Genomic DNA, 25,787 nt, shown 5'->3' with positions numbered 1-25,787 from the left:
TCGTGCAAGTGAAAGGAAATAATGATGACATATGATGAAGTGACTGAGACTGAAAGGCTGGTATGAACTCTATCTATTTTGTTTTTGTAAATATGACTAGCTTGTCAACCCAGATTTAGTTTTGTTGTCAGAGAACCATGTTTGCAATGACAACTTAGATATCATAGTTTCTGATGCCATGCTTATTTAGCTGAGAGTTTATAATGGTTTGTCTTGAATGCCAACATAGATTTTGAGATGACTATGATGTAGTATGATAGGATGGTATTCTCCTTTGAATGATTCAAGTGGCTTGACTTGGCGCATGTTCATGCATGTAGTTGAAACAAAATCAACATAGCCTCTATGATGTTAGTGTTCATGGTGATTTATATCCTATTCATGCTTGCATTCAATGTTAGTCAAACTCATTGCATCTTGATGACTGTTGTCGCTCTCTAGTTGGTCACTTCCCAGTCCTTTGCTAGCCTTCACTTGTACTAAGCAGAATACTGCTTGTGCATCCACTTCCATAAACCCAAAAGTTTTTCCATGAGAGTCCACCATACCTACCTATTTGCGGTATCTACCTGCCGTTCCAAGTAATTTTGCATGTGCCACTCTCTAAACCTTCAAGAAATAATCTGTTTTGCATGCCCGAACCGCTCATGTGGTGATAGGGGGCTATTGGTATCTTCCATGCTAGGAGTGTTATCCTCGACATGTGTTTATTCACTATCATTCACGAGAAAGGGGCCGGTAATTGGAATGCCCAGTTCCACGCTTAAATCGAAAACATAACTGTAGAACAAGACTCCCCCCGGATTGATGTTAGTATGGACGATACCCGAGGATTCAGCTAGCCGTGGAGTGTCATTGATTGGTGGTGGGGGAGTTAAAACTTTACTTTTCTGTTTGGGAACTGCCTAGAGCATGAGTAGCATGGAAGATATTGAGAACTCTTGGTCATTGCATTGACAATGAAAGCATGCCACCCAAAATTATTATCTCTGTTTTCAAAGCTTGAGCTCTGGCACCTCTCCAAATCAATGCTTCCCTCTGCGAAGGGCCTGTCTATTTATTTTCCTATCGAGTCATCCTCTTCTTATATAAGCACCAATTAGAGAGAACCTCTGTCATTTTTATGCTTTGGTTTTGATTGATATTGAGTATGACTATGACTGGATCTTCGTTGCTATGAATTACAATGTTTAGTCAGCCCTTGATCTTTGAAAGTGCTCTGCATTTATGTTTTGCGGTCTCAGAAAGAGCTAGCGAGATACCACCTATTCATATTGCTTCATGCTTGTTTTGATTGAAGTGTTGGTATTTGAAACTCATTATTATTTGCTCGTTAGCTGATTATGCCATTGATATTAGTTTACCGTGAGACCTTTGTGTCACTTGCTTATGTGGTTAACTTGTGATCTTGCTGAAATTCTTGTTATGAGTTAAACTTAGTTGCAACAACAAGATCAAACAGAGTTTGTCAAAGTTTTTCTTTCTCTCTCAGTTTGTCAACTGAGTTGCTTGAGGACAAGCAAGGTTTTAAGCTTGAGGGAGTTTCCAAACTATTTTGCCCTTGTTTTGGACTCTAATTTGCATGATTTGAATGGAAGTAACCTAGACTGACGCTGTTTTCAGCAGAATTGCCTTGGTGTTATTTTTGTGCAGAAATCAAAGTCCTCAGAACGTCTTGAAAATTTACGGGGAACGAGTAGGATGAGATGTATCATATAATCGAGTTAGTTTTCACGGGGATTGATCCCTAGTATCCACTATGTTCTAAGATTGATGTTGCTACTACTTTGCCATGCTTAATGCTTGTCACTAGGGCCCAAGTGCCATGATTTCAGATCTGAAATTATTATGTTGTCACCCATATATGTGTGTTTTAGGTCCGATCTTGCAAGTTGTAGTTACCTACTATGTGTTATGATCCGGCAACCCCGGAGTGACAATAACCGGAACCACTCCCGATGATGACCATAGTTTGAGGAGTTCATGTGTTCACCAAGTGCTACTGCGTTGGTCCAGTTCTTTATTAAAAGGAGAAACTTAATATCCCGTAGTTTCCTTTTGGACCCCGCTGTCACGGGAGGGATGGACAATAGATGTCATGCAAGTTCTTTTCCTTAAGCACGTATGACGACACACAGAATGCATGCCTACATCACATTGACAAACGGGAGCTAGCCACATATCTCTCGGTATTATAGTTGTTGCACGATGAATATCATCCAAACAAATCACCGACCCATTGCCTACGAGTTGGTCCTACTGCTGCTGTTACTTGTTTTGCTCTGCTGGTGTTACTTGTCTTGCTCTGCTGCTACTGTTGCTACTTGCTACTGCTGTCACTACTGATGTTCCTTGCCGCTGCTATTACTCGTTACACTGCTGCTACCTGCTACAATTTTGGTTCGCTGGTCGTTGACGGGAACAGACAATTTCCGTCAATGAGGCAACTTGACGTCATTGATACAATCGTTAGGAATAGTCTGCCGTCAACAGATCGTTTCTGACACCGTTGTTATCATACTACTTTGTTGTTACTACTTTGCTTGCAGATACTAATCTTTCAGGTGTGGTTGAATCTGATAAATTCAACTGCTAATACTCGAGAGTATCCTCTCACCTCCTGTCTGGCTAACCAACAAATTTGGGTCGAATACTCTACCCTCAAAAACTGCTATGATCCCACGCGCTCATGGGCCTTCAAGAACATTCTTCTAGTTTCGATTGCCGGAGAGTGCTAGCAGCATTCTTCTGGTGCTGTTGCAGGGGAAGGTATGCTGTTACGGAATCACCTTGCCTCTCTCATCCAGTTTGTTAGTCGGCTCGGGGAGAAGGCCTTGCCCCTGTACCATATTATGAAGAAGACGGCGCCCTTCGAGAGGAATGACCAGGCGGACGAAGCCTTCTGCAGCCTCAAGAATGTGCTCTCCACCACACTCGTCCTTGCCGCGCCGAAGGAGAGGGAGCCCATCCTCGCCTACATCATGGTCATCCCCCACGTGGTGAGCATTGTCCTGGTAATGGAGTGACCGGAGGAGGGCAAGGCGCTGCCGGTGCAGCGTCCCGTCTACTACCTTAGCGAGGTCCTCTCGAACTCCAAGGATAACTACCCCCACTACAAGAAGATGTGCTACAGCGTGTACTTTGTTGCCACGAAGTTGAAGCAGTACTTCCACGAGCACAACATCACCATGGTGAGCACGGCTCCACTTTCGGAGATCATGGGCAACCAGGATGCCACTAGCTGGATCGCCAAGTGGGCCATCGACATGGCCTACCATGACATCAGGTACGAGCCCCACACGACCATCAAGTCTCAAACGCTGGCCGACTTCCTCGTTGACTAGGTGGAGACTCAGTACCTGCCACCTCCCACCGACTGGATGCACTGGCGCATGCACTTCGATGGCTCGAAAATGCGCACCGGCCTAGGGGCCGACATCGTCCTCTACTCCCCCAAGGAGGACCAGCCCAGGTATGCGCTGCAAATCCACTTCACCACCTCCAACAACATGGCCAAGTACAAGGCACTCTTCCATGGCCTTCGTCTCACCCGAGAAATCGGCATCCGGTGCATCCTGTGCTTCGGCAACTCAGACCTCATGGTGCAGCAAATTTCGGGCGAATGGGATGCCCGGGACGCCAACATGGCGAGCTACCGCTTACTCATGCAACAACTAGTCGGCTCCTTCGATGGCTGCGAGTTCCAGCATGTCCCTCGGGCGGACAACGAGGCCACTGACACGCTTGCCAAGAATGGCTCCACCCGGCAGGTTATCCTGGCTGGGGTCTCCCTCAAATGCTACTCAAGCCGTCTCCCGAGTCAAAGTCCATTTTCGTCCCAACGGACCCCACCAGCGTGCCCTCCGACTCCGGAAGTCCCTCGACAATGCCTAGCTCTGGCTCTACCAAGGTCGACTCCTCTGTCGAACTACCTAATTCGGGGACTTCACCACCGGCCCCGAACACAACCGAGTCTGGGACTCCACCGCAGGATCCGGCCACAACCGGCTCTGATTTGGACGCAATCCTCACCATCGGAGAAGCACTATCGGCAAGCGCCAACCCGGAGGCGACCGACACAAGTCAAGTCCGAGCCGGCTTTGAGGAGGCGCCGACTCCAGTAGTGTTCCCTGTGCCATCCTGGGCTCAGGCCATCCTCGCCTTCCTCGTGTGCAGCAAAATCCCGATCGATGAGGTCGAGGAGCGACAAGTGCAATGTAGGGCTCCTACCTATGCCATCATCAACCGCAAGGTCGTGAAGCACAGTGCAACAGGCATCGTCGTGCGCTGCGTGGAGGCGGGGTATGGGTATGAAATCCTAAAATACATCCACCATGGCGAGTGCGACCACCACACCGCCTCGAGGTCAGTGGTGGCAAAGGAGTTTCGCCACAACTTCTACTAGCCAACGACATTGGATGACACCAAGTCCCTGGTGGACAATTGCGAGTGGTGCCAGCACTTCAGCAACCAAAGTCATCTGCCCATGACAGTGCTGCAGACCATCCCGTTCTCCTGGACCTTTGTCATGTGGGGGCTCGACATGGTGGGGCCCTTCATTACGGCGCGGGGCGGCATGACGCACCTTCTAGTGGCTGTCGACAAGTTCACCATGTGGATCGAAGCGAGGCCAACAAACAAGCTGAACAGCCCCAGGGCCGTCACGTTCATCAACGACATCACCGTCCACTATGGCGTTCCCCACAGCATCATCACCGACAACGGCACCAACTTTGCCAAGGGTGCCTTGGCCCGCTTCTGCTCCACCCAGGGCATCCGGCTCGACCTTGCCAGGGCCGGTCCATACATATTCGGGGCCATGGGGCGAGACGACAAAATGGGGCCCTTGTGTACAAATGAAAATTAAGATTATAATGTATTTCTATATTTTGAAAGCAATTCAGTACATATCATATATTGAAGAACTACATCATAATAGTATGGAAACAATATAGTTCTACAAAAGAGTGCTCTTATAAGTTGCACAAAGAGACTATCATCTCACTCTTCTAAATATGAAAACCTTGTCAAAACTGATAGCAACTTGAACCATTTATCTTTTTTCACTTTCTTTTCTCATAGATAAACATTTGGTAGAACACATGTCACCAAACAATTGCAGAAAAACTGTCAATATATACACAAAACAAAAGGATATGAGTACGGGCATATGGTTTGATGTCGAATTGTCGATGTAGTTTCCAAGATCTGCAAGGCTGCAACACTCATTCGCCGTCCCCCCTTCTCATCCCTAGATCGAATGAAGGTTTGAAGAACATGCCAACAAAAGAGTAGGAACTAGTAAGAGGACAATTGAAGATGTCAGATGGAGCAATTAGAGGCGGAGAGGCGGGCTGTTTAACAGGAATGAAAAAGAGTACTTGATTAAGCGAAGAAGGGAGACGTGCCATCTCTCATGTGGTGATGCCTCAAACTTCTATTGACGGGGAACGTTGAGGATGCAATAAGATATTATTGGGGAAGGGAATATCACCATCGGTCTCCATTAATGAATGCACGGGAGCACCACCTCGAATTTGGAAGTACATGGGGGGGACGGCGTTGTTCTCTAGGATTGAAGAATTTAGGGCAGTGATACGTCCATTTCGCATCATGTTTTCATGTTGATATTTATCGCTTCTTTGGCTGTTATTTCACTTCACGGTACTATTCTTAGGCCTTTTCTCTCTTATTTTGCAAGGTTTACATGAAGAGGGAGAATACTGGCAACTGGAATTCTGGTCGCGCCATGGGGGCTTGTGGGCAGCCCACTGGCCCACTGTCCCCCTCTTTTGCTATATGGAGGGTTTCGTCCAGGAAAAAATCACAGAGGAGCTTTTTCGTGGTTTCGCCGCCGCCACGAGGCGGAACTTGAGCAGAACCAATCTATAGCTCCGGCAGGACGATCCTGCTGGGGAAACTTCCCTCCCGGAGGGGGAAATCGTCGCCATCGTCATCACCAACACTCCTCTCATCAGAGGGGACTCGTCACCACCAACATCTTCATCAGCACCATCTCATCTCCAAACCCTAGTTCATCACTTGTAACCAATATCCGTCTCGCGACTCCGATTGGTACTTGTAAGGTTGCTAGTAGTGTTGATTCCTCTTTGTATTTGATGCTAGTTGGATTACTTTGTGGAAGATTTTATGTTCAGAACCTTGATGCTACTCATTACCTCTCTGGTCATGAATATGATTATGCTTTCTGAGTAGTTACTTTTGTTCCCGAAGACATGGGATAAGTCATGCTAATAGTAGTCATGTGAATTTGGTATTCATTCGGTAATTTGATATGTTGTATGTTGTTTTTCCTCTAGTGGTGTTATGTGAATGTCGACTACATAACAATTCACCATTATTTGGGCCTAGAGGAAGGCATTGGGAAGTAGTAAGTAGATGATGGGTTACTAGAGTGACACAAGCTTAAACCCTAGTTTATGCGTTACTTCGTAAGGGGCTGATTTGGATCCACTAGTTTAATGCTATGGTTAGACTTTGTCTTAATTCTTCTTTCGTAGTTGCGGATGCTTGCGAGAGGGGTTAATCATAAGTGGGATGCTTGTCCAAGTAAGGGCAGTACCCAAGCGCCGGTCCACCCACATATCAAACTATCAAAGTAACGAACACGAATCATATGAACATGATGAAATTAGCATGACAGAAATTCCCGTGTGTCCTCGGGAGCGTTTTTTCTCTTATAAGACTTTGTCCAGGCTTGTCCCTTGCTACAAAAGGGATTGGGCCACTTTGCTGCACCGTTGCTACTTTTGTTACTTATTGCTTGCTACTAATCATCTCACCACACAATCACTTGTTACCGACAATTTCAGTGCCTGCAGATTTTACCTTGCTGAAAACCACTTGTTAGATCCTTCTGCTCCTCGTTGGGTTCGAGACTCTTACTTATCGAAAGGACTACGATTGATTCCCTATACTTGTGGGTCATCAGGGAGTAGCCAAGTAGGCGAGTTTTTTTAGGAGCCGGGGAGGAGATCAGTGGAGTGCTTTAACAGCGTAGCGAATGAGCGAACGATCCTTTCCGTTCGGGAGTGCCAGCTACATAGTGGGCTTGGGCCTTTTTTCCCTCTTATTTTTTTGACCTAAAGAAGAAAATACCCTAATACGTACAATGTACTACTACCTCGGACGGCCCCCTACCTTACAGGGCCCCAAGGCGGTCGCCCCGTTGCCCCGGCCTATGGGCCGGCCCTGGACCTTGCATCGGTGTCCCACCCTCAGTCAAACGGCCAAGCGAAGCGGGCCAACGGTCTCATCCCAGCTAGCCAGCATCAAGCCCCAGCTCGTCGAGCCGCTGGTGCGCTTGGCCGGTTGCTGGATCGACGAGCTACCGGACATGCTCTAGAGCCTTCAGACCACCCCAATTGGTTGACCGTCTTCACACTGTTCTTCTAGGAATATGGTCCGAGACTGTCATCCCTACAGAGATCGAGTTCCACTCCGCTCGCGTGACACTCTAGACGGAGGTGGAAGCCAAGGAGGCATGGGAAGATGGCGTCGAACTACTCGAATAAGCACGCCTTCTCACCGTGAGCCGGACGGCCATCTACCAGCAGAAGTTGTGGCACTACCATAGGAAAAGGGTGTGGTGCCTTGTGCTCCGCGAGATCTAATGCTCAGGCGGGTCCAACGAATAGCCGGCCAGCACAAGCTGGTTTCCCAATGGGAAGGACCCTTCGTCATCAGTAGGGCGCAACACAACAACGCGTACTACCTCATAGACGCCTAGAAGCCGCAGAAGTGGAAGAGAGATGCCTCCGACAAGGAGACAGAGCGTCTATGGAACACGACACTGCTTCCCCTGTTTTATAGCTAGACCAGCATGTGTATGTATTACCCACCCCATCTTTCAGGCTTTATGAATACACCAGGTACCCCGAGCCAGATTTGGGGGCTACCTTTTCATCATCTCTCTCGAGCACATTTCTGTCTTTTCTTTTATGGCCCTTGGGTCCACCACCCCGGAGCCGGGGGCTAGCCGGTCTGTCCCGAGTAAGTCCTCCTAAACGTGGCCAAGTAGTGTGCAATGCGCCAAGACCCACTCTTCGCCCCATCTACAGGCTGGCTCCCGGCTCTCCAGCTGGAAAGAGTCGGAGATCAAAAGAGCATGCATATAAAAGGCACCCAAGGGAGGACGGCCGCCTTGGGCCCCCCGATTTCCCTTCAGCCGGCCCGTGTCGTGTTCGCCCTAAGCTCTAGTCCCCTGATCCCAAGTACTACGCCGCTTTCCCAAAAGGCCGAGGCCCCATCCCAGTCACAAATCGGATCCTGGTTGTCCGACTGGTTGGACCAAAGGCAAGGGAGGAAGGGCACTGAAAAATATAAGGGGACAAAACCGAAAGGCGAGTCAGCACGCAAACGTTGTTCGAAGCAAAGTGCATGCATATATTACAATAAAATAGAAGTCCCACGGCCACAGAGTTTTGCACAAACGAAACTTTGCACCCCTAGTGGGTGAGGAATGGCACTAACTAAGACATGAAAAATGACTAACTGGTGGAGGCACCGTCTACTACAACCGTGGCACCGGTGTCCGCCTCCTTGGCGTCGGTGTACGCGCTGGCACAGGAGCCGGTCTCCTTGCCACCCGTCTTGCCTGACCTACCGTTCGGGTCGCCAAGGGCCTTCCCATAGTTGTCCTCTGGGAGCGACGCATCGTCAGCGGCCTATTCTAGGACATACACGTCCCACCTGGCGTACGATGCAAGTTCGCTTGCCTGGGCCGCTCGTGGCTCGACAGTCATCGCCAGCTCCACCTTCGTGCCCTCCCGGCAGGCGGCCAGCAGCTCCAGGTCTAGGCCTGGATGCCAAGACATGATGAAGCTCGGCGCCATCTCTGCTCTGGCTCGCACGTTCTAAGCACTCCAGGCATTGGCTCGCGCTGGCCCGGCCTCGAACCACCTGGCTAGCCGGCTCACGGTGTTGGGTCGTGACGCATCCGGCCAGACAGCCCGGACCAGGCCCAGGCCGGTTTTCTGAAGCCGGTGCATGACGAACACCACATGATTCACGTGAGCCCGAGCGCCGATCCAACCTCCTCCACGGTCTAGCTAGCAAGCTTCCCGATCTGGATTCCCTCGGCACATTTTCCGTCTCGGTAGGCCTCCCCGACCGCATCCACCAGCTTCTGCGTTTGGGGGAAGACCCCTGGAGGGAGAAGTAATAAGGAAGTAGGAGCAGGTGGCCAAAGTTCCCAAAATTCTAAGGTAAATACAAACAAGTAACAGGAACTCGCGACCGAGGAGTTGGTCCAGCTCGCCCGCCTCCTGCAACATGCCCTGCTCCTTCACAGACCACGTGCATGCTTGCTTCTTGTACGCCTCCCTCGCCATGCGGGCCTCCTCGAGGTTCCTCTCTGGGACCGCCTCCTTGTCCGCCAGCGCCTGGCTGTGGGCTCGGCCGAGGTGGTCCAGCTCCGCCTGATGGGCCATCTTGAGCGCCCGCCTCTCTTCCATTCGGCGGGCTGCCTCCACACTCAGTCGGTCGCACTCCGTCGACAGGTAGTCGTGCTACTGGGTGGTCGTGGCCAGCATGCGCTGAAGGTTCTCCGCCTCGGGAGTCGAACCTGTGCAAGGCCGCGGTCACAACTTCTCTCCCACAAGAAAAAACAAGTAGTGGACACTTACCGTATGCCCGCTAAAGGTCCAACTCTGGGGCTGCCAACCGGCTCTCAGTTTCCCGATAGAGGGCCAAAAGCCCGTTGTAGGCGACCACCCGACAGTCGTGGAGACCCTCCAGACACCACGGTAATGAGAAGCATTTCCTAAAGACTCGACCTGACTGCCTCACAACCGGCCCAAGTTTCGGAGGCTACACCCAGTCAGCGCGCCCCCACAAGAAAGCAACAGAGAGAAAGAGAAAGGTGCCACCTAAAGACTCAACTCGACTACGTCTTAGACCGCATGAGTTTTGGGGGCTACCCCTAGTGGGTGAGCTAGCGCTTCCTCACTAGAAAGCAAAGAACCAAGAAGAGCAAAAAAGCAAAAACAAACCAGTACTCGCCACCACGGACTCCTACAGGTGAGTGAGCCAGCCCAACGCCCCGTGCGCTTCCAACTTCGCCTACGTTGTGCACTCGGCAAACTCGGAGTGGACCGTACGCACCACTACTGCCAGCATGCTACCGGCACTTCCGTTGGTGGCGTCGCTAGCCACCGCTCAAGACTCCTATGGCTGGGTTCGGAAGCCGTCTCCGGCTTCCCTTCGAGTCGGTCACCCCGGCACCATCACACGAGACATGGTGTCGGACGGCGGCACGCTGCTCGACACCCCGGCAGCAGCTCTCGTTGGTGTCAGCACGGAGACGATCGTAGGGGCCAGCAGCTGCTCTAGCACTCTGACGTCCAGAGCACCGCTCCCGCCTCCGACTGCGCCAATCCCGGCCTCGATGTTACCCCGCCCTGTGTCGGGGGCCCTCGAACGGTCGCCCTCTGGCATCAAGGGGGCCTCCACATCTGGCACGTCCTCGGACGGGGCGCATGTCTCTGTCGCGGCATGGGCGTCAGCCTTGGCTCGTCCTACCACACCCGAGGACGACATAGCTAGGGCATCCCCCCACGACGCCCAGCCACCTGCTCCTCTGGCGCGATCCCCCGCGATCGTGGACCTCCTCATTGCATCCTCCCATCGGTGACGCTGCTCCTTCGACCCCGCCCACCCGGCGACCTCCTACTCCCGCCCAGTGGCACGCTCCCGCTCCTCTATAGCGCTCTCGCCTCCCCCTAGCACATCGTCTGTGCCACCGATAGGACCCCCCCGCCTCGACCGCCACTCTTAGGGTGCAAGGGGCCTTGCTCAAGAGAAGTGGCATGATGATAAGGAAGCAATGAAAAGTAAGAACATAATCCAGAAGATCAACATGAGATGTCCTACCTGGCAGTCATGGGGATCGCACGCCGTGGCGTCGGCCCCAAGGGGGGTGACACATGCTTTCTTCCCACCTCCTCCACGGCCGCCGTCCGGCTGCGTCCTGGCCGCTCGCTTGGGTGTTAGCTTGGGAGCGGCCGATAGTTTCCCTTGCGCGCACTTGGCCGCGGTCAATAACTCGAGCGTTGGCTCGTGGCCCATCTGCCAGGTCCACCCTCTCACCTCGAGGGCATCCTCCTTCATGGCCTCCATGTCCTCTATGTTGTGGACTACTTCAACATAAGAGGCATCGTCATCCATCTAGTTCTCCCTGGCTGGCTCGGGGTCGCCAGCAACAGGGTAAAGGGAACTCACCGGCTGGCTCGGGGTCGCCGGCTCCCCATCCTCCGTCGGGGGCCTCCTCGCCCTCCGACTCCTCGCCTTTCGGCTCCTCGACCATCGACTCATCGTCCGCCAACATGTCGACCGCCGACTTAACATCCTCATGGTTCTCCGGCTCCTCGGCATCCAAGTCTTCCCTCGGAGCCACCGATAGACCGTAGTTCTGCAACCCAGCAAACAATTGTGGCCCGTCCGGTTCGCGGGTCAGTCAGAGCCGGCGGCGGAAGAAACAAGAATAAAATAAGATGGCGTGTAACGTACCTCGGGCGGCAAATGCTTACGAGTGAAAGGGGCCTTGCCCCAGTTCCACCCCACCTCCTCAATCCGGGCGGCGGAGGTAAGGTTCACCTGTCACGCGATGGTGACCCGATTCAGCTCCTTCGTGTTGATCAAGCACGGGTCCTGTTGCCCCCCCCCCCCCCCCCCCCCCCCCCATGAAGCTGATACAATGTGGGCGATGTTATAATGGCAGGATCCGGCGGGCTATCATGGTGGTGATGAGGTCGAGGCCTTGAGACCTCTCCATGCTAGTCAGCACCCGTAGCCGTCCGTCCGCTTTTTTCAGCATCTCGACGGCTTGCTCTGGGTTCTCCCCTAGTGTAGCCATATAGTCGGCGGCCGGTTGTCGAAGGGGCAGGTTGATGAAGTCCAGATCCAGATCCATGTTCTTCATATAGAAGAATGAGCGCTGCCAATTCTTCACCGACTTCTCGAGCGACAGCTTGGGAAACCAAATCCGGGTCGGAAATAGACGAGGGCTGCCCCTAGGCGGTCATCTCCTTCATCCATCTCGCCCTTGTCTTTCACCATCTGCTTCTTGAGGTAGAAGCGGCAGCACCAAAGATCGATCCGTGGCTCGATCCCCAGATATCCCTCGCATAGTGCGATAAAGGTGGAGAGCTGCAAAATGGAGTTGGCCCCAGGTGGTGGGATGCAGCCCGAATCTGGTGGGGAACCACCAGAAGAATATGATCGCAGGCAGCCCAAGCCCGCGAATGAAATGCTCATAGAAGACCACCACCTCACTGTCCTGGGCGGGGGATGCCGTCGGCCCCAGGCAGTCATGTCTCCACGATGCCGTGCGGCGGCAGGTGGCGGTGGAGGAGGAGGAAGTCGATATGGTCCTCGTCGAGAACACTCCTGCTCCCCGTCGAATGGCTCGGGACGGGCTCGGGCACGGTGGGGGCGCGGACGGAGCAGAAGAAGGTCCCTTACAGGGGCGCTGGCATCATCGGCGGCGAGCGACACTCGCAAGGCTTGGGCGTCGCCCGTTCTCTCTCTCTCTCTCTCTCTCTCTCTGGCATCGCGAGGAAGAATAAGGGTGGGGTGGCAGGAACAGAATGCCCGCTCCGCACCCCCTCCCCTCCATTTAACCCCCCACGGGGTGAGCGGGAGAGTGGATCGATTGCGCATGATCTCCACTCCCCCACTTCGCACACGCGCATTGATGTTCGGGGTGGCCGACCAACAGCCTGCTCGGCCACAGCTGATCCCGCGCGCAGGCCTAGACCACGGTAGGGTGGGCCCCAGCTCTAGGACCCGTCCCATCACCGCGTGTTCTGGCTAGGGATTGAGCATGCGGCGCCCGCCGTGTGGCGGCCCTGCTCCCCAGCCCCGAGGCACCACGATGTTCCACTCGACATCGATGTCCTGGGTCCCCGGGCCCGGCACGTGGCAGATGATCCCGGCTCCCAAGCGTCGCCTACAAGGGCTCTCACAGATAAGATGGCTAGACCCATCGATGTGAGTTGGCGGGACACTTTGGCTTCGGGGACTACTGTCGGGGAGATAACCCCGGGGTAGCATGATCTCCCTTCATGCCCATTTTCGAAAACAACGGGGCCGGCTCGGCCCCTCTAGTGCTGGCTCTAGCAGGCCGGGTCCGACTGGCTCTGTTGGCTCGAGGCTGGACCCTCGACCCTCCGGCTCTGGGTGACCCGCCAGCCAGCGGCCCCCCTCCTGCCAGTCGACGACCTATACGACAAGACGCGACCAGTCCGACGGGACGCGACGCAGAGCCAACCACTCTATGGTGCGTTATGTGCATGGATACAGTGAAGCCGACCTTACCACTGCCGACTGCGACAGGGCGAGGCGAAAATGTGGCTAAGTGGCACTCATCATCACCAACTCCCTAACACCACCCATGAATGGCTACAGGGGAGTCTGTCGTACCGCGGACCATGGGCGGGCGCGACAAAAGCCTTGTGGGGCTCCACTTAGACGGGACCCCACACACGGCGGGCCCTACCTAGGACAAGACGGCGCCAGTGGTGGGACCCTCAAGCTGGCCAGAGATGCGGCCAACTAGGCTCCACATGACCCTCAAGCCGGCGCCAGCGGTGGGACCCTCATGTCGTCATGCGCGCTTTCATCTTTAAACCACTTGTGTTGTCGAAGCTTGTCGTCTTGCACACTTTTCTATTTGGAACTTGTCGTACCATGAACTCTGAACCATTATCATGAAACTCCTCTATGTGTACTCCTCTATGTTATGAAGACATTTAAATTGTGATGAGCTATAAGTATCATGAATGCTATGCATTTTAGCTTACCGTGTTGTGCTAAACTGTTAGAGTGTTGCACCTCAAAACAGCTATTTACTGTAGATTTTTGTGAAATTCCATAGTGCGACACCTAACAAAAGGGCATCAAATTAGATAGTGTGGCGCTTGAGCCAAAGACGTCACACTAGCAAAAAGAAAAGCCAACAACGTTACCAAAGAGCATCCGGAGAGCTACAAGCCTTTTTCTTACTCGCAGAATGTTAAGTCCATGTATGACATCTAAGCATCACATGCAACAGTAGACATTGTGGGAGCTAAGACTAGTGCTCCACATTATTGAAACAGAAATGCCAACAGCCTTGCCAGAGAGCAAAAAAAGAGCTACATCTGTTTTCCGGACTCCCAGAACGCTAAGTCAGTGTGTGACGCCTGAGCGTTAGGCGCCACACTAGATAGGTGGTGCGTGAGTCTAAGACACCACACTGTTTAAAAAGAAATGCCAGAAGCCTTACCAAAAGTAAATAGAGAGCTACAAGGCATTTTTCTTACTCCCAAAGCGCTATGTCAATCTATGGCACCTTAGCGTGAGGGGCCACACTAGACAATGTGATGCCTTAGTCTAAGGCGTCACACTATTGAAAAATAAATGCTAGAATCCTGAACCGAGAGCAAAGAGAGAGCTATAGCCATTTTTCTTACTTCTAGAGCGCTAAATCAGTGTGTGACGCCTAAGTGTTAGGCGCTACACTAGACAATGTGGTGCCAGAGTCCAAGGCTCCACGCTATTGAAAAACAAATGCCAACAGCTAAACAAAGGGAAAACAAAGAGCTACATCGGTTTCCTCACTCCCACAGTGACAGTGTAGCGCCTGAGTCTAAGGCGCCACACTATCTGTGTGGCATCTATGTCTTAGGCCCCACGCAAGCTACTATGTGCAAAACCTTGTATCAGAATTTGTAATCTTCACAAACAAGTAAGTTACAGAATATATAATCTTACCAACCAGAAAACACAGCTTCAAAAATAGTAAATACGACGAGCTTAATATGACTTTAAATTCAACCAACGACCTATTTTGATGGTACTACGAGTTCAACACGAATAACAAAGACAACAAATTTAACATTGCTACTAGTTCAACAACGTAAGACACCGTCAATTACTTTTACTTCATAAGAAAACAACCACAAGTACAACAACACTATTCCTTCCTTCCTCGCATATTCTTACCTCATCCCCTCCTAGTAGGTAGCTTCTCCGTCACAACCAGTTGCGGTTCCTCCAACTCTATTTCCTCCTCAGTATCATCGTCCATACTTCTTATCCTCGTCGGCTCTCTTGTCATAAGCAAGTCCTCAGCGTCCGCCTTCTTTTCTTTGTTGTGATAGTTGTCCGGTGTGCACCGCTTGATTCCCGTCCTTGGTTTCAACATGTAAGCGGTGCTACGGAAGGCCTACAACGTCATATCGTCCTCAAAAGTAACTTGAAATCGAATTAGTAAATTGACCCAAAGTAACAAGTGGACACCAACTCGTTTTAACCGGCAACCACAACCTAAAAATAGCAAATGAGCATGCCGAACAATTGTCCCCCCATGACCGACGTGTATATAAAGGTTGGGCTTTGAAGCACCTGGAGCAAGGATCGAGGAGGATTCCACACAGCCAAAATGGGGTTATTAGCATCATATTTGCACACTCAAACTAAGTTTTTGCATCACTTCTATGCATACAATGAGTTCTAATAATATGACCATTTGCACCAAATTCTAATACCATGAGTGTAATTGACTCTTGCTGACATTATGGAATCTCATCTATTGATTTCTCATGCTTTATATATTGTGATCCAGAATGAGCACGATATCTTCTGCATATCAGGGAACAAAAATGCCATCGTCAATCAAGTGGGGTATGACACCAGGAAGCTGGCCACATATTTCTTAGCTCACTAGGCTTTGTACATTTGAATGATGAGATTCCACAAATGCCTTAGTTTCTTTTTTAAAACTTGGCTTGTATATATCAATGATGAGTTTTTTTAATTACATGACGAATATTTTTCTAAATACACAGCAAACTATATTCAAATATACAATATTTTTTTATAGATACACCATGAAAAGATACATACACATTGAACATTATTTAAGTGCATGTGTAACACACTTTTTAAAGCTCTTCAAGGAAACCAGCGAACATATTCCATATATTTGTTCTGCTTGTCTGAATGAAATTTGACAAACATTTGTAAATACCTGGAAAATATTTTTAAATTAGACAATGACTTTTAAAAATAAAATAAAATAAACGCAAAATATATATTTTTCTGCGGTGAATATTTTTTAATCCTCAATGAATATTTTTAAATACATGATGAACATTACAGAAATACAAGATCATTTTTTTTAATAACTGATGATTTTTGTTTGAAATATAGGATAGTTAGTTTATAAATACAAGATGCACATGTTTTAGATACTAGACAGATATTTTTTAATTTACCCGACAAGCATTTGAAAATATATATGTGGTGAAATTTTTTCCATTACACAATGAACTGTCATAGATAGTCGTTAAACATTCTGAAAAAGACGCTGGAAATTTAAATATATGATGAATGTTTTCTGAAGTTCTCGAACATTTTTAATATACACAAGTAACAATACTAAAAATAAACGCTAAATTTCTTTTGTTTTGTGAGGAATATTTTTAATATACGATGAATATTTTACAAATACACAAGATAATATATTTTTAATACACGATGCTCATTTTTAATATATGATAAACATTTTTCCATACACGATGACTAGTTTACGAATACATACTGAACATTTTTTAAATACATGTGAAGAAGAGCTTGTTAATTAATGGCATGAGAAGACGAGCTTCTTCACTTTTATGAACATACAGATCATCCATCCATCGATGACATGCACATGTGTTAGACCAACTCTAACAGACCCCGCATTCGTCCGGTCGCAAAACGTGTTTGCAGTTCGCGTAAAACAGATTTTGCGGACTGGCCCGGGTTGGCACAGATGCAGATCCCAAACGGACTCGTAAAAGAGCATATTTGCAGAATATGCTTTGGTGGAAGAAAGCGCGGGCTGAAATGTTCCCCCACCAACCGTTTTCGCTCATATGCGGGGCACCGCAACGGCGAGGTGGAAACCCGCGAATACGCGGGTTGGGGGCGAGATTTTGTCGTGCCCCGCAAAAATATTTGCAGGCCAGGGCGGGATGCGGGGTCTCTGATCGGATAGGTTTTCCCACCCCGACCCGCATTTTGACGGTTATTTTCGGAATCAGGACGGGATGCAGGGTCTGTTAATTGCTTTTAGAAAGAGCAGTTAGCTTACACGGCGTTGCCCCGTCGTCGTGCTGCAAACTAGGGGTGTCGACGAGCGTTTTGTAGTCTGGCTGTCGGGAACTGCGTGTTTCATAGACGATGCACGTGATCAATATGCATGAGTTTGTTTTTTCTCCACCTTTTTATTTTCATTTTTCCATGCTTAAAACACACTATATTTCAGATGAAGTACTTGGGAGTTGTTGAAGATGCTCCAATGTCCCATGTACTTCCTCCATTTTTAAATATAGGTATTTTTAGTGATTTCACTAGTTTCTAAAGGACTTATATATTTTGGAACGGATGGAATGGAATACGAGATAGATCGTTATGAAAGAGCTGGAGCTGAATTTTCAGACACGAGCAACTTGGAATCAAATTAGTAAGGTGATCCAAAAATAACCAGTGGACAACAACCCGTTTTAACCAGCAACCACAACCTGAAAATAGCAAATGAGCATGCCATGACCATAGCGAATAATTAAGCCGAACACTTGTCCCCCGTGAACCAATGTGTATATAAGGTTGGACTCTGAAGCTCCTGGCCTGCAAGAATCAAAGATCGAGGAGGATTCCACAAAGACAGAATGGCGTTCAGGAACGTTGCGATGAGAGTCCTGTTGCTCATGGTGGTGGTGAGCGCAGCGTACGCCAAAGGCAAGGAGGAGAAGAAGGAGAGCGCAGATGGTCCGGCGGCTTCCGGTCCGGCGGCTTCCGGTCCGGGCGGGGAGTACGACATCACCAAGCTCGGCGCGAAACCCGACGGCAAGACGGACAGCACCAAGGTACTACGTATACTTGAAGGAGAATGTATGAATGATGATGGGTTTGGCACGCTAATCGATCAATAATGTCATGGGTTTGTATTGCATGCATGCAGGCGGTGGAGGAGGCATGGGCTTCGGCGTGCGGCGGCACAGGCAAGCAGACGATCGTCATCCCCAAGGGTGATTTCCTGACTGGAGCTCTAAATTTCACGGGGCCATGCAAGGGCGACGGCGTCACCATCAAGCTGGAAGGCAACTTGCTTGCTTCCAACGACCTGTCCAAGTTCCCGTCTAACTGGATCGAGATCATGCGCATCAAGAACCTCGTCATCACCGGCAAAGGATCGATCGACGGTCAAGGCAAGGCCGTCTGGACCAAGAACAGTTGCCAAAAGAACTACAACTGCAAGATCTTGCCAAACGTACGTACGCGTGCATATATAACATAACATAATAATCAATTTTACTTAGTACTCCGTATCAAGGAAATGCTGTTCTTACGTACATGGTGCATGCATGCAATGCAGTCCTTGGTGCTGGACTTCTGTGATGACGCGCTCATCGAAGGCATCTCTATCATCAATTCCAAGTTCTTCCACATGAACATCTACGAGTGCAAGGGCGTGACCGTCAAGGACGTGAAGGTGAGCGCGCCCGGGGACAGCCCCAACACCGACGGCATCCACATGGGCGACTCGTCCAATGTCAACATCATCGACACCACCATCGCCGTTGGCGACGATTGCATCTCCATCGGCCCCGGCTCCAAACAAGTCAACATCAGCGGCGTGACCTGCGGCCCAGGCCACGGCATCAGTATTGGCAGCCTCGGGAGGTACAAGGACGAGAAGGACGTGACCGACGTCCACGTCAAGAACTGCGTGTTCAAGGGATCCACCAACGGCCTCCGCATCAAGTCGTACGAGGACTCCAAGTCCCCCCTCGTCGCGTCCAAGATCAGCTACGAGAACATCAAGATGGACGACTCGGGCTACCCCATCATCATCGATCAGAAGTACTGCCCCAACAAACTCTGCACCGCCAAGGGCGACTCCTCCAGGGTCACCGTCAAGGACGTTACCTTCAAAAACATCACCGGCACCTCCTCCACCCCTGAGGCCGTCAGCCTGCTCTGCTCCGACAAAAAGCCCTGCGAAGGCGTCACAATGTCCGACGTCAAGATCGAGTACTCCGGCAAGAACAACAAGACCATGGCTGTCTGCACCAACGTCAAAGTCACCGCCACGGGGGTCGACAAGGCCAACGCATGCGCCGCCTGAGCGACCCATTACCTCCACGGTTGAAGAGATCCTGCGCGGCGTGATTTCTTTTCTCGGTATTTCGGATTCACCAAGTGTACTAATGTCTCTCCGTTACTTCTTCTTCTCCAATTTTGAGATCCTGGTCGTTTCTTTGTCAAGAGAAGACTCGGAGATCATCCTTTAGTTTTCTTCCTGAGTTGATCGCTTACCTCTAGTCTAGTGAACGAAAATACATGTATGTGTCGGCTTAGAGCCATTTGATTGATCTAGTTGTGACGATTTTCTTTGTCTCGTTGATTCTTGTGCATGTATTGTCACCGGCCGGTATCAACAAAGTTCTTTTATGATCTTGAGATTTATTGCGTTTCCAGGTGTTGCCTCTATTTGGCCTTCCTTGAGAAGTCATTACTCTATTCCAAAAGTGTTCTACTCAAATTCAACAGTATCACCTCATTTCCTATCTCTCATTTACCTTTAAGATAGATTGCTACGCGTCGGTCGACGGATCTTTTTAAAAGATCCGCCGTCTTGCGAGCCGTCAGATTCAACAGGGTGCACATCTTTTTACTTTGCAACACGAACTTTGTTGCAGAAATTTTTGTAACAAAGGTTTTGTTACAGAATTTTTATGCAACAAAGGTTGTGTTGCGGATTTTTTTTTTGCAACAATGACTGAGTTGCGGTTTTTTTTGCAACATGAGCATTGTTTCGAAAAAAACAGAGGCAATCTTGCAAAAAAATATCTGCAGTTTTTCTTTGTTTTCTTTTTTTGCAACATAGGTGTTGTTGTAAAGGATAAATTTGTAGCACACATGATGTTACGAAAAAATAGGTATAAAGTACGTACATGTACAGAGGAGGCGGCAGATTCGCTCGTGTGTGATCTGCCGGCTGAAGGTAAGTATTTCCCTTAAGATATTCAGAAATAGGCATGAATTGTTTGTGTTTTCGTGTGGTTTATCACGATGTGATGTAAATAACTGGTGAAGGCGTTCTTCGCCTTTCTTCTATCAATATATGATATGCACACTCATGCATATTCGAGGAAAAAAAAGAAATAGGCATGAATTGAGTGGAGGCGGTGGCATGAAAATTGGTACTATCTCCGATCTTTTGTACAACTTTGTGTCCGTATGAGATAATTCACAGCCTAGATCAAGACATAATGAGCTTGTTTGCGATATGTTTAGATCACACTTACTTCTGTGGAACATGAATATCTATCTTCTATCTATCTATACCTATTAATAAAGCACATATTGCTTTTGTGGTACATCATTAAAATTGTTCTCGAAGTTGGCTTAAATTACCCACTATGCCACCCATAATAAAAAAAACAGTTCATATTTTTTTCCTGTCAAAGCTATCCTTCTTAAGGACTGAGACCCGAATCTATCATTACCTTCCGTTTGGTGTAGTGGCTCGAGCAGCTCTTGTGCACCCAGGAAAGCTGGGTTCGATCCCCCTTACTTACAATTTCTTCTCCCTTCTTTTTTTCTCTTTAATAGCAGCATGCACCTCCTTTGTCCTAGCACCAGTTCATGAGGCCGTTCATATTTTATTTTTTCAATTTGATTTTTCTTTATAAATTAAATAGGGAATTTTCAGAAACCCAATTTTTAGAAGTTGCGAAATTTGAAAAAAAAAATCATGAAACCATAAATTGTTCTATAATTCAAAAAATGCTTTGGGAAAATCATTAAATGTTTACGGATTCAAAAAAAAGTTCATGAGGCCGTCCATATTTTATTTTTTTCAATTTGATTTTTCTTTATAAATTAAATAGGGAATTTTCAGAAACCCAATTTTTAAAAGTTGCAAAATTTGAAAAAAAAAATCATGAAACCATAAATTGTTCTATAATTCAAAAAATGCTTTGGGAAATCATTAAATGTTTACGGATTCAAAAAAATGTGGACGATTTTTAAAAATTGTTCGCATATTATAAAATAATTCATGATGTTCAAAAATATATTTAGCAAATATAAAACATTGATAACTCGGAAAATGATCATGCATTAAAAACATATTCATGAGTTCGAAGAAAATTTCTTTGAAATTTTAAAAAAATGTTCATAGAAACTAAAAAAATCATTAATTTCAAGATTTGTTCTCTAATTTCAAAAAAGTTCATCGATTCAAAACATGTTTGCTAAATAAAAAACTGTCCATGCATTTCATACAAAAAATAAGTAAAAATAACTAAAATTTGTATTCTCCGTTGCAACGCGCGGGTCCTTGTGCTAGTTCTATCTATCTATCTATCTATCTGTTATATCTATCTATCTATCTTTAAACGAATCAACGCGGTGTGATTTCTTTTCTCGATATTTCGATTTTTGAATCCACCTAGTGTACTAATCCTCTTTGTTCTTTTCTTCTTATTTTTGCGATCCTGGTCGTTTCTATGTGAATAGAAGATACAGACCACGCCAGGAGATCGTACATTAGTTTTCCTTCTGGGTTATTCTCTCCTGCCTTCATGTAGCTAACATGAACGATTCTCGAAAAAAAAGCTAACACGAATTATTATTTTTATTATTTTAGGGTAGTTTTTGGATTTTTATTTTTTTATTTTTTTAGTGTAGTTTTTGGATTTTATTTGTCTTGTTGAATCTTGTATCGCTAAACCCCGCGGGAAACAACACATTGTTTCCACTCTGTTGGGCCATCATCATTGTGACTCCAAAAACTACCCTAATACTCAATAATTGAACTTGTTTGTGTGAAACTGAACAATGATTTGTAGGATTTTTTTTCCACGCTCATACGCAATTGAGACCATTGTTGTTCCATTGTTGTTCAACACCTCGGTGGATATGCTTGCAGTTATTAGTAAGTGAGCTCTGCAGTGTGTGGCCAGATTCATGTGGTCATACCCCATTTAATTGATGATGGCGTTTCGGTTCCTTATATGTAATAGATGCTATCATAATCATTCCGGATCAGAATACATAAAGCGTGATAAATCACTAGTTGAGAATCTATGGTTTTTTGCGACTGATGTGTTACAATTGTGTCGAATATGTCTATAGGACGACAACAAGACATGGAATATGCAATGCATAAATTTTAGGATGGCTACAATATTCATATTGTGTTGTATTGTGTTGTATTCTACTCCCTCCGTACGGATTTATTAGGCCCAAAGACAGCTTTGGCAGGACCAAGGCAATACTATAAAAACAAAAAAGTACCTAAATTACACAATATGCAAAAATAAAATAGATAACCTATAAGAAAAAACAGACAACTAAGCAACAAAAACAAAAGCAAAAACTCATGATACAAGCATTAGCACTAGCGAGAAAACATTTTTTTATAAGATAGAATGAAATATGAAAATTTCTATTATCCTTAAAAAAGAAAGAAAATGAAGGAATAAAAGTAATTACTTGAATTACAAAAATTCATTTTAATTTCTCAATAGAAAATGATATAGTGTCACACCACTACAACATGGAAACATTGTCACATGCGCAAATATAGGAGAAGACCTAACAACCAAAAAGCGACTGAGCCATAACAATTAGAGCAAAAAAAATTGGCATAAATAAGAAAGATGAGAATATAAAATAAAAAAATGATATCTAAAATATAAGAAATTAATGGCAATTGTATTACCCTAAATAAGAAAGAAAACGAAGCAAGAAAACTTTAAGTAAAGAGTGATTAAAGTTAAAACTAAACCAGATCCAAAACTAGAAAAAAAATCATAAATTGTTTTAAGGAAGAATGAATTAAGGGAAATGGTATTACCATAAAGAAGAATCAAAAACAAATTTGACAAAAATTGCACACAAATTATACAGAAATTGCAGTATCTCATAATATGCAAAATAAGTATATAGTAGTGCAAGTTTCACATATTGGGTGCTTAAAACTTGAGTACATATATGTTTGGTTATAAAGTTTTCATGTTGAATATTAATTATCATGATTAAATAGATATTCTACAAAATTTGAAGTCCTTCAAAATTAAGTAGCTCACATGATTAGCAGGATCAAACCGTTATCGCATGCAAAAACATAGAAGAAAATTTAACAATTGTAAATAGAGCAACAACAACAACAACAACAACAACAACAAAAACTAGAAGAAATGAAATAGTACAACTGAGAAAAAAATCACAACAACCACATTTTAATATTAATAAAAAAATACATATATGAAAAAAAGGTTAGCGTAGAAATAAGGCCAGCACGAATCACGGTGTAACTAAACAGATGGTCACAAATTAGAGTGAAACTAAAAAGAAATTTCAGTTGCTCGATAAATTGTAAAACCAAAGGAAAAGACTTTAAACCAAATGATGACAAAAATATGCATACACATTTCATTGAAGTAGCAGCATTCCATAATGTGCAAAAACCATGCATATGGTACTATGCCTTTTTCTCTTTGAGCCATTGTTTTACATAAACAGAAATAAAAAATATATAGAAAAATAATAAAATAAAATTATTATAAGAAAGAATAAATTAAGGGCATTGATATTACCCTGTCAGAAGAAAGAAAATGAAAAAGGAATATTTAAATATAATAACAACATACTCACACACAAATTTATAAAATTTACACTAATCCAGAATATGCAAGAATAATGTTATAGTTGTATAATTTACACATATATACTTCCATATTATACTCTATGTTGAAACAATGCAATAAGAATGCTGACGATTCACAAAAAAGCCCCTTGATTCCTGGAAACTAAATTATAGCATACACACACCCCTTCACGCACACGAGCACACACGTCACACATTAGGGGCATATTTGCTAGCGTGTATATAGGCCAACCAGACGGCACATGAAAAAAAGGGTTGTTTGTTTACCCGTCGTTCATTGTTTGGCCCGCATTGCATGGACCTCAAAGCACCTCCCAAGCAGGCCGGTCGGGAATGCTGGAATCAGCAGTTTTTTCAACACCAAGTCCGCGCGATGCACATGGGCGGTGGTGGGTGCATGCGAGGATCCACAATCAAGAATATGTGTTGCTTCCCAAAGAATCGACAATAATTACATTCACCTTATCGCACCTCTCTCTCTCTCTCTCTCTCTCCACTCTCCAACTCCCACGGGCGGCGACACCATTCGGGGGGTCAAAAATAGCAAGGCGACCACTGGCCTCCATCAGTGGCATCTGCAGCAACACCCGCATCACTTCGGAAATGGTGATAAACACTTTTTCCACTTCCCCACTTACCATTTCACATTCGATACATGTTTAGATTAGATCCACGTTCTAGGGGAATGAGGAATCGGGTAGATAGCCATGGGACTGATCATAACACCACCATGAATTCATAGTAGCGATGAATTTGAGGGTTTCGATCTGGATTGAGTGCAAGGGGAACGGGGATTGGGGGTGAATCTTACACGGTAGTACCAAATCTTAGCCCTGACATCCCTGGAGGTTGTTGGAGCGGCAGTTTCCCTTGGCCTTGTTCTTGTCCTTGTGTTGGACCATTGTCTCTTCTTCCTCGTGAGAGTTCAGATTGTTTGGCAAACTAAGGTGTCGTGGCAACAACGTCCTAACAACCATTGGCACCGCTTCTTATTCCTCCTCTGGCTTCATCATAGTCCGTTTCATCTAGTAAGTTGTGGCACGCTGGTCACAAGGACGCATGCAATCCATGTACTTGGCCCACCTTGCGCTCTGTCCGGCGTTGCCGGAGTCGGCCTGGTTCATGGCCAAGCGAAGGATGTCGGCTGACATAGCACACTTCGTTGGGTCAGGAATCAACGTCTTCAACTCCTATGTTGTCGACTTCTTCACGACAGTGTGTGCCTCCTTGTACATGTATTCCATGCTGCTGAAGTTCGAGCACACTTTCATAGTGTTCTCAAACTTGGTGCAATGATCGAGCGAGCACGCCCGGAAGAAATCACTCCATCCAATGCCCCAAGGGAAGGGGATGGGGTTGGAGTTGATGTTGAAGTTCATGGCGATGGATAGGAGAAAAAGTGAGAGACATATATGATTAACAGAGGTAGGTGATGGGTGAGTAGTGGCAGTCGGACTGGGTAAAAATAGGGGTTCTGGACGATAGGTTTTAATGGAGATCAACCTATGAACTTTGTGCCCTTCATAATTGTGGGATTTAGAAGAGGCATCTAGAGGGGGGTGAATAGACTACTCGACCAAAGAAAAACCTCACATTTTCACAAATTTAAAGGTGGGCATGTTTTAGCAATTTTATCAAGTCTAGCACACCATACACATACAGGTCTACAAGTATAGCACCAAAAAGTAATCACATGCAAGTGTAAGTAAGGAGTAGAGATATGAGTAATCAAATGCTATGAAGACACGGAGATTTTAGGCGTGGTTTCAATAGGTGGTTCTATCATACGTCCACGTTGATGGAGACTTCAACCCACTTAGGGTAACGTTTGCGCGAGTCCATGGAGGGCTCCACCCACAAGGGGTCCATGAAGAAGCAACCTTGTCTATTACACCATGGCTTACGTCCACAAAGGACTAGCCTCACTCGGTATCTTCACGAAGTAGGTGATCACCTTGCCTTTACATACTTCTTGGTTCAATTCCACACCATTTGGAGGCTCCCAAGAGACACCTAACCAATCTAGGAGACACCACTCTCCAAAAGGTAACAGATG

General features: G+C 46.8%; 2 protein-coding genes across 2 annotated transcripts; one reads left to right on the top strand and one right to left on the bottom strand.

Annotated features, from left to right (window-relative positions):
• Positions 1–4,918: 4,918 nt before the first annotated feature.
• LOC123412099 lies at positions 4,919–11,667 on the bottom strand. Its single transcript, XM_045105047.1, has 3 exons — positions 11,242–11,667; positions 10,894–11,156; positions 4,919–5,251 (listed from the first exon to the last, which is right to left on the bottom strand). Exons 1-3 carry the CDS (start codon positions 11,345–11,347, stop codon positions 5,246–5,248), a joined length of 375 nt encoding a protein of 124 aa, XP_044960982.1. The 5' UTR covers positions 11,348–11,667; the 3' UTR covers positions 4,919–5,245.
• A 5,973-nt stretch (positions 11,668–17,640) lies between these two features.
• LOC123411397 (exopolygalacturonase-like) lies at positions 17,641–19,448 on the top strand. The gene is made up of 3 exons (XM_045104335.1): positions 17,641–17,915; positions 18,011–18,319; positions 18,425–19,448. The coding sequence occupies exons 1-3, from the start codon at positions 17,718–17,720 to the stop codon at positions 19,175–19,177; spliced, it is 1,260 nt and encodes a 419-aa protein (XP_044960270.1). The 5' UTR covers positions 17,641–17,717; the 3' UTR covers positions 19,178–19,448.
• The last annotated feature ends 6,339 nt before the right edge of the window (positions 19,449–25,787 follow it).

This window comes from Hordeum vulgare, chromosome 7H, assembly GCF_904849725.1.
Source record: "Hordeum vulgare subsp. vulgare chromosome 7H, MorexV3_pseudomolecules_assembly, whole genome shotgun sequence".
Taxonomy (NCBI): Eukaryota; Viridiplantae; Streptophyta; class Magnoliopsida; order Poales; family Poaceae; genus Hordeum; species Hordeum vulgare.
This window is presented reverse-complemented; position numbering and strand designations above follow the sequence as displayed.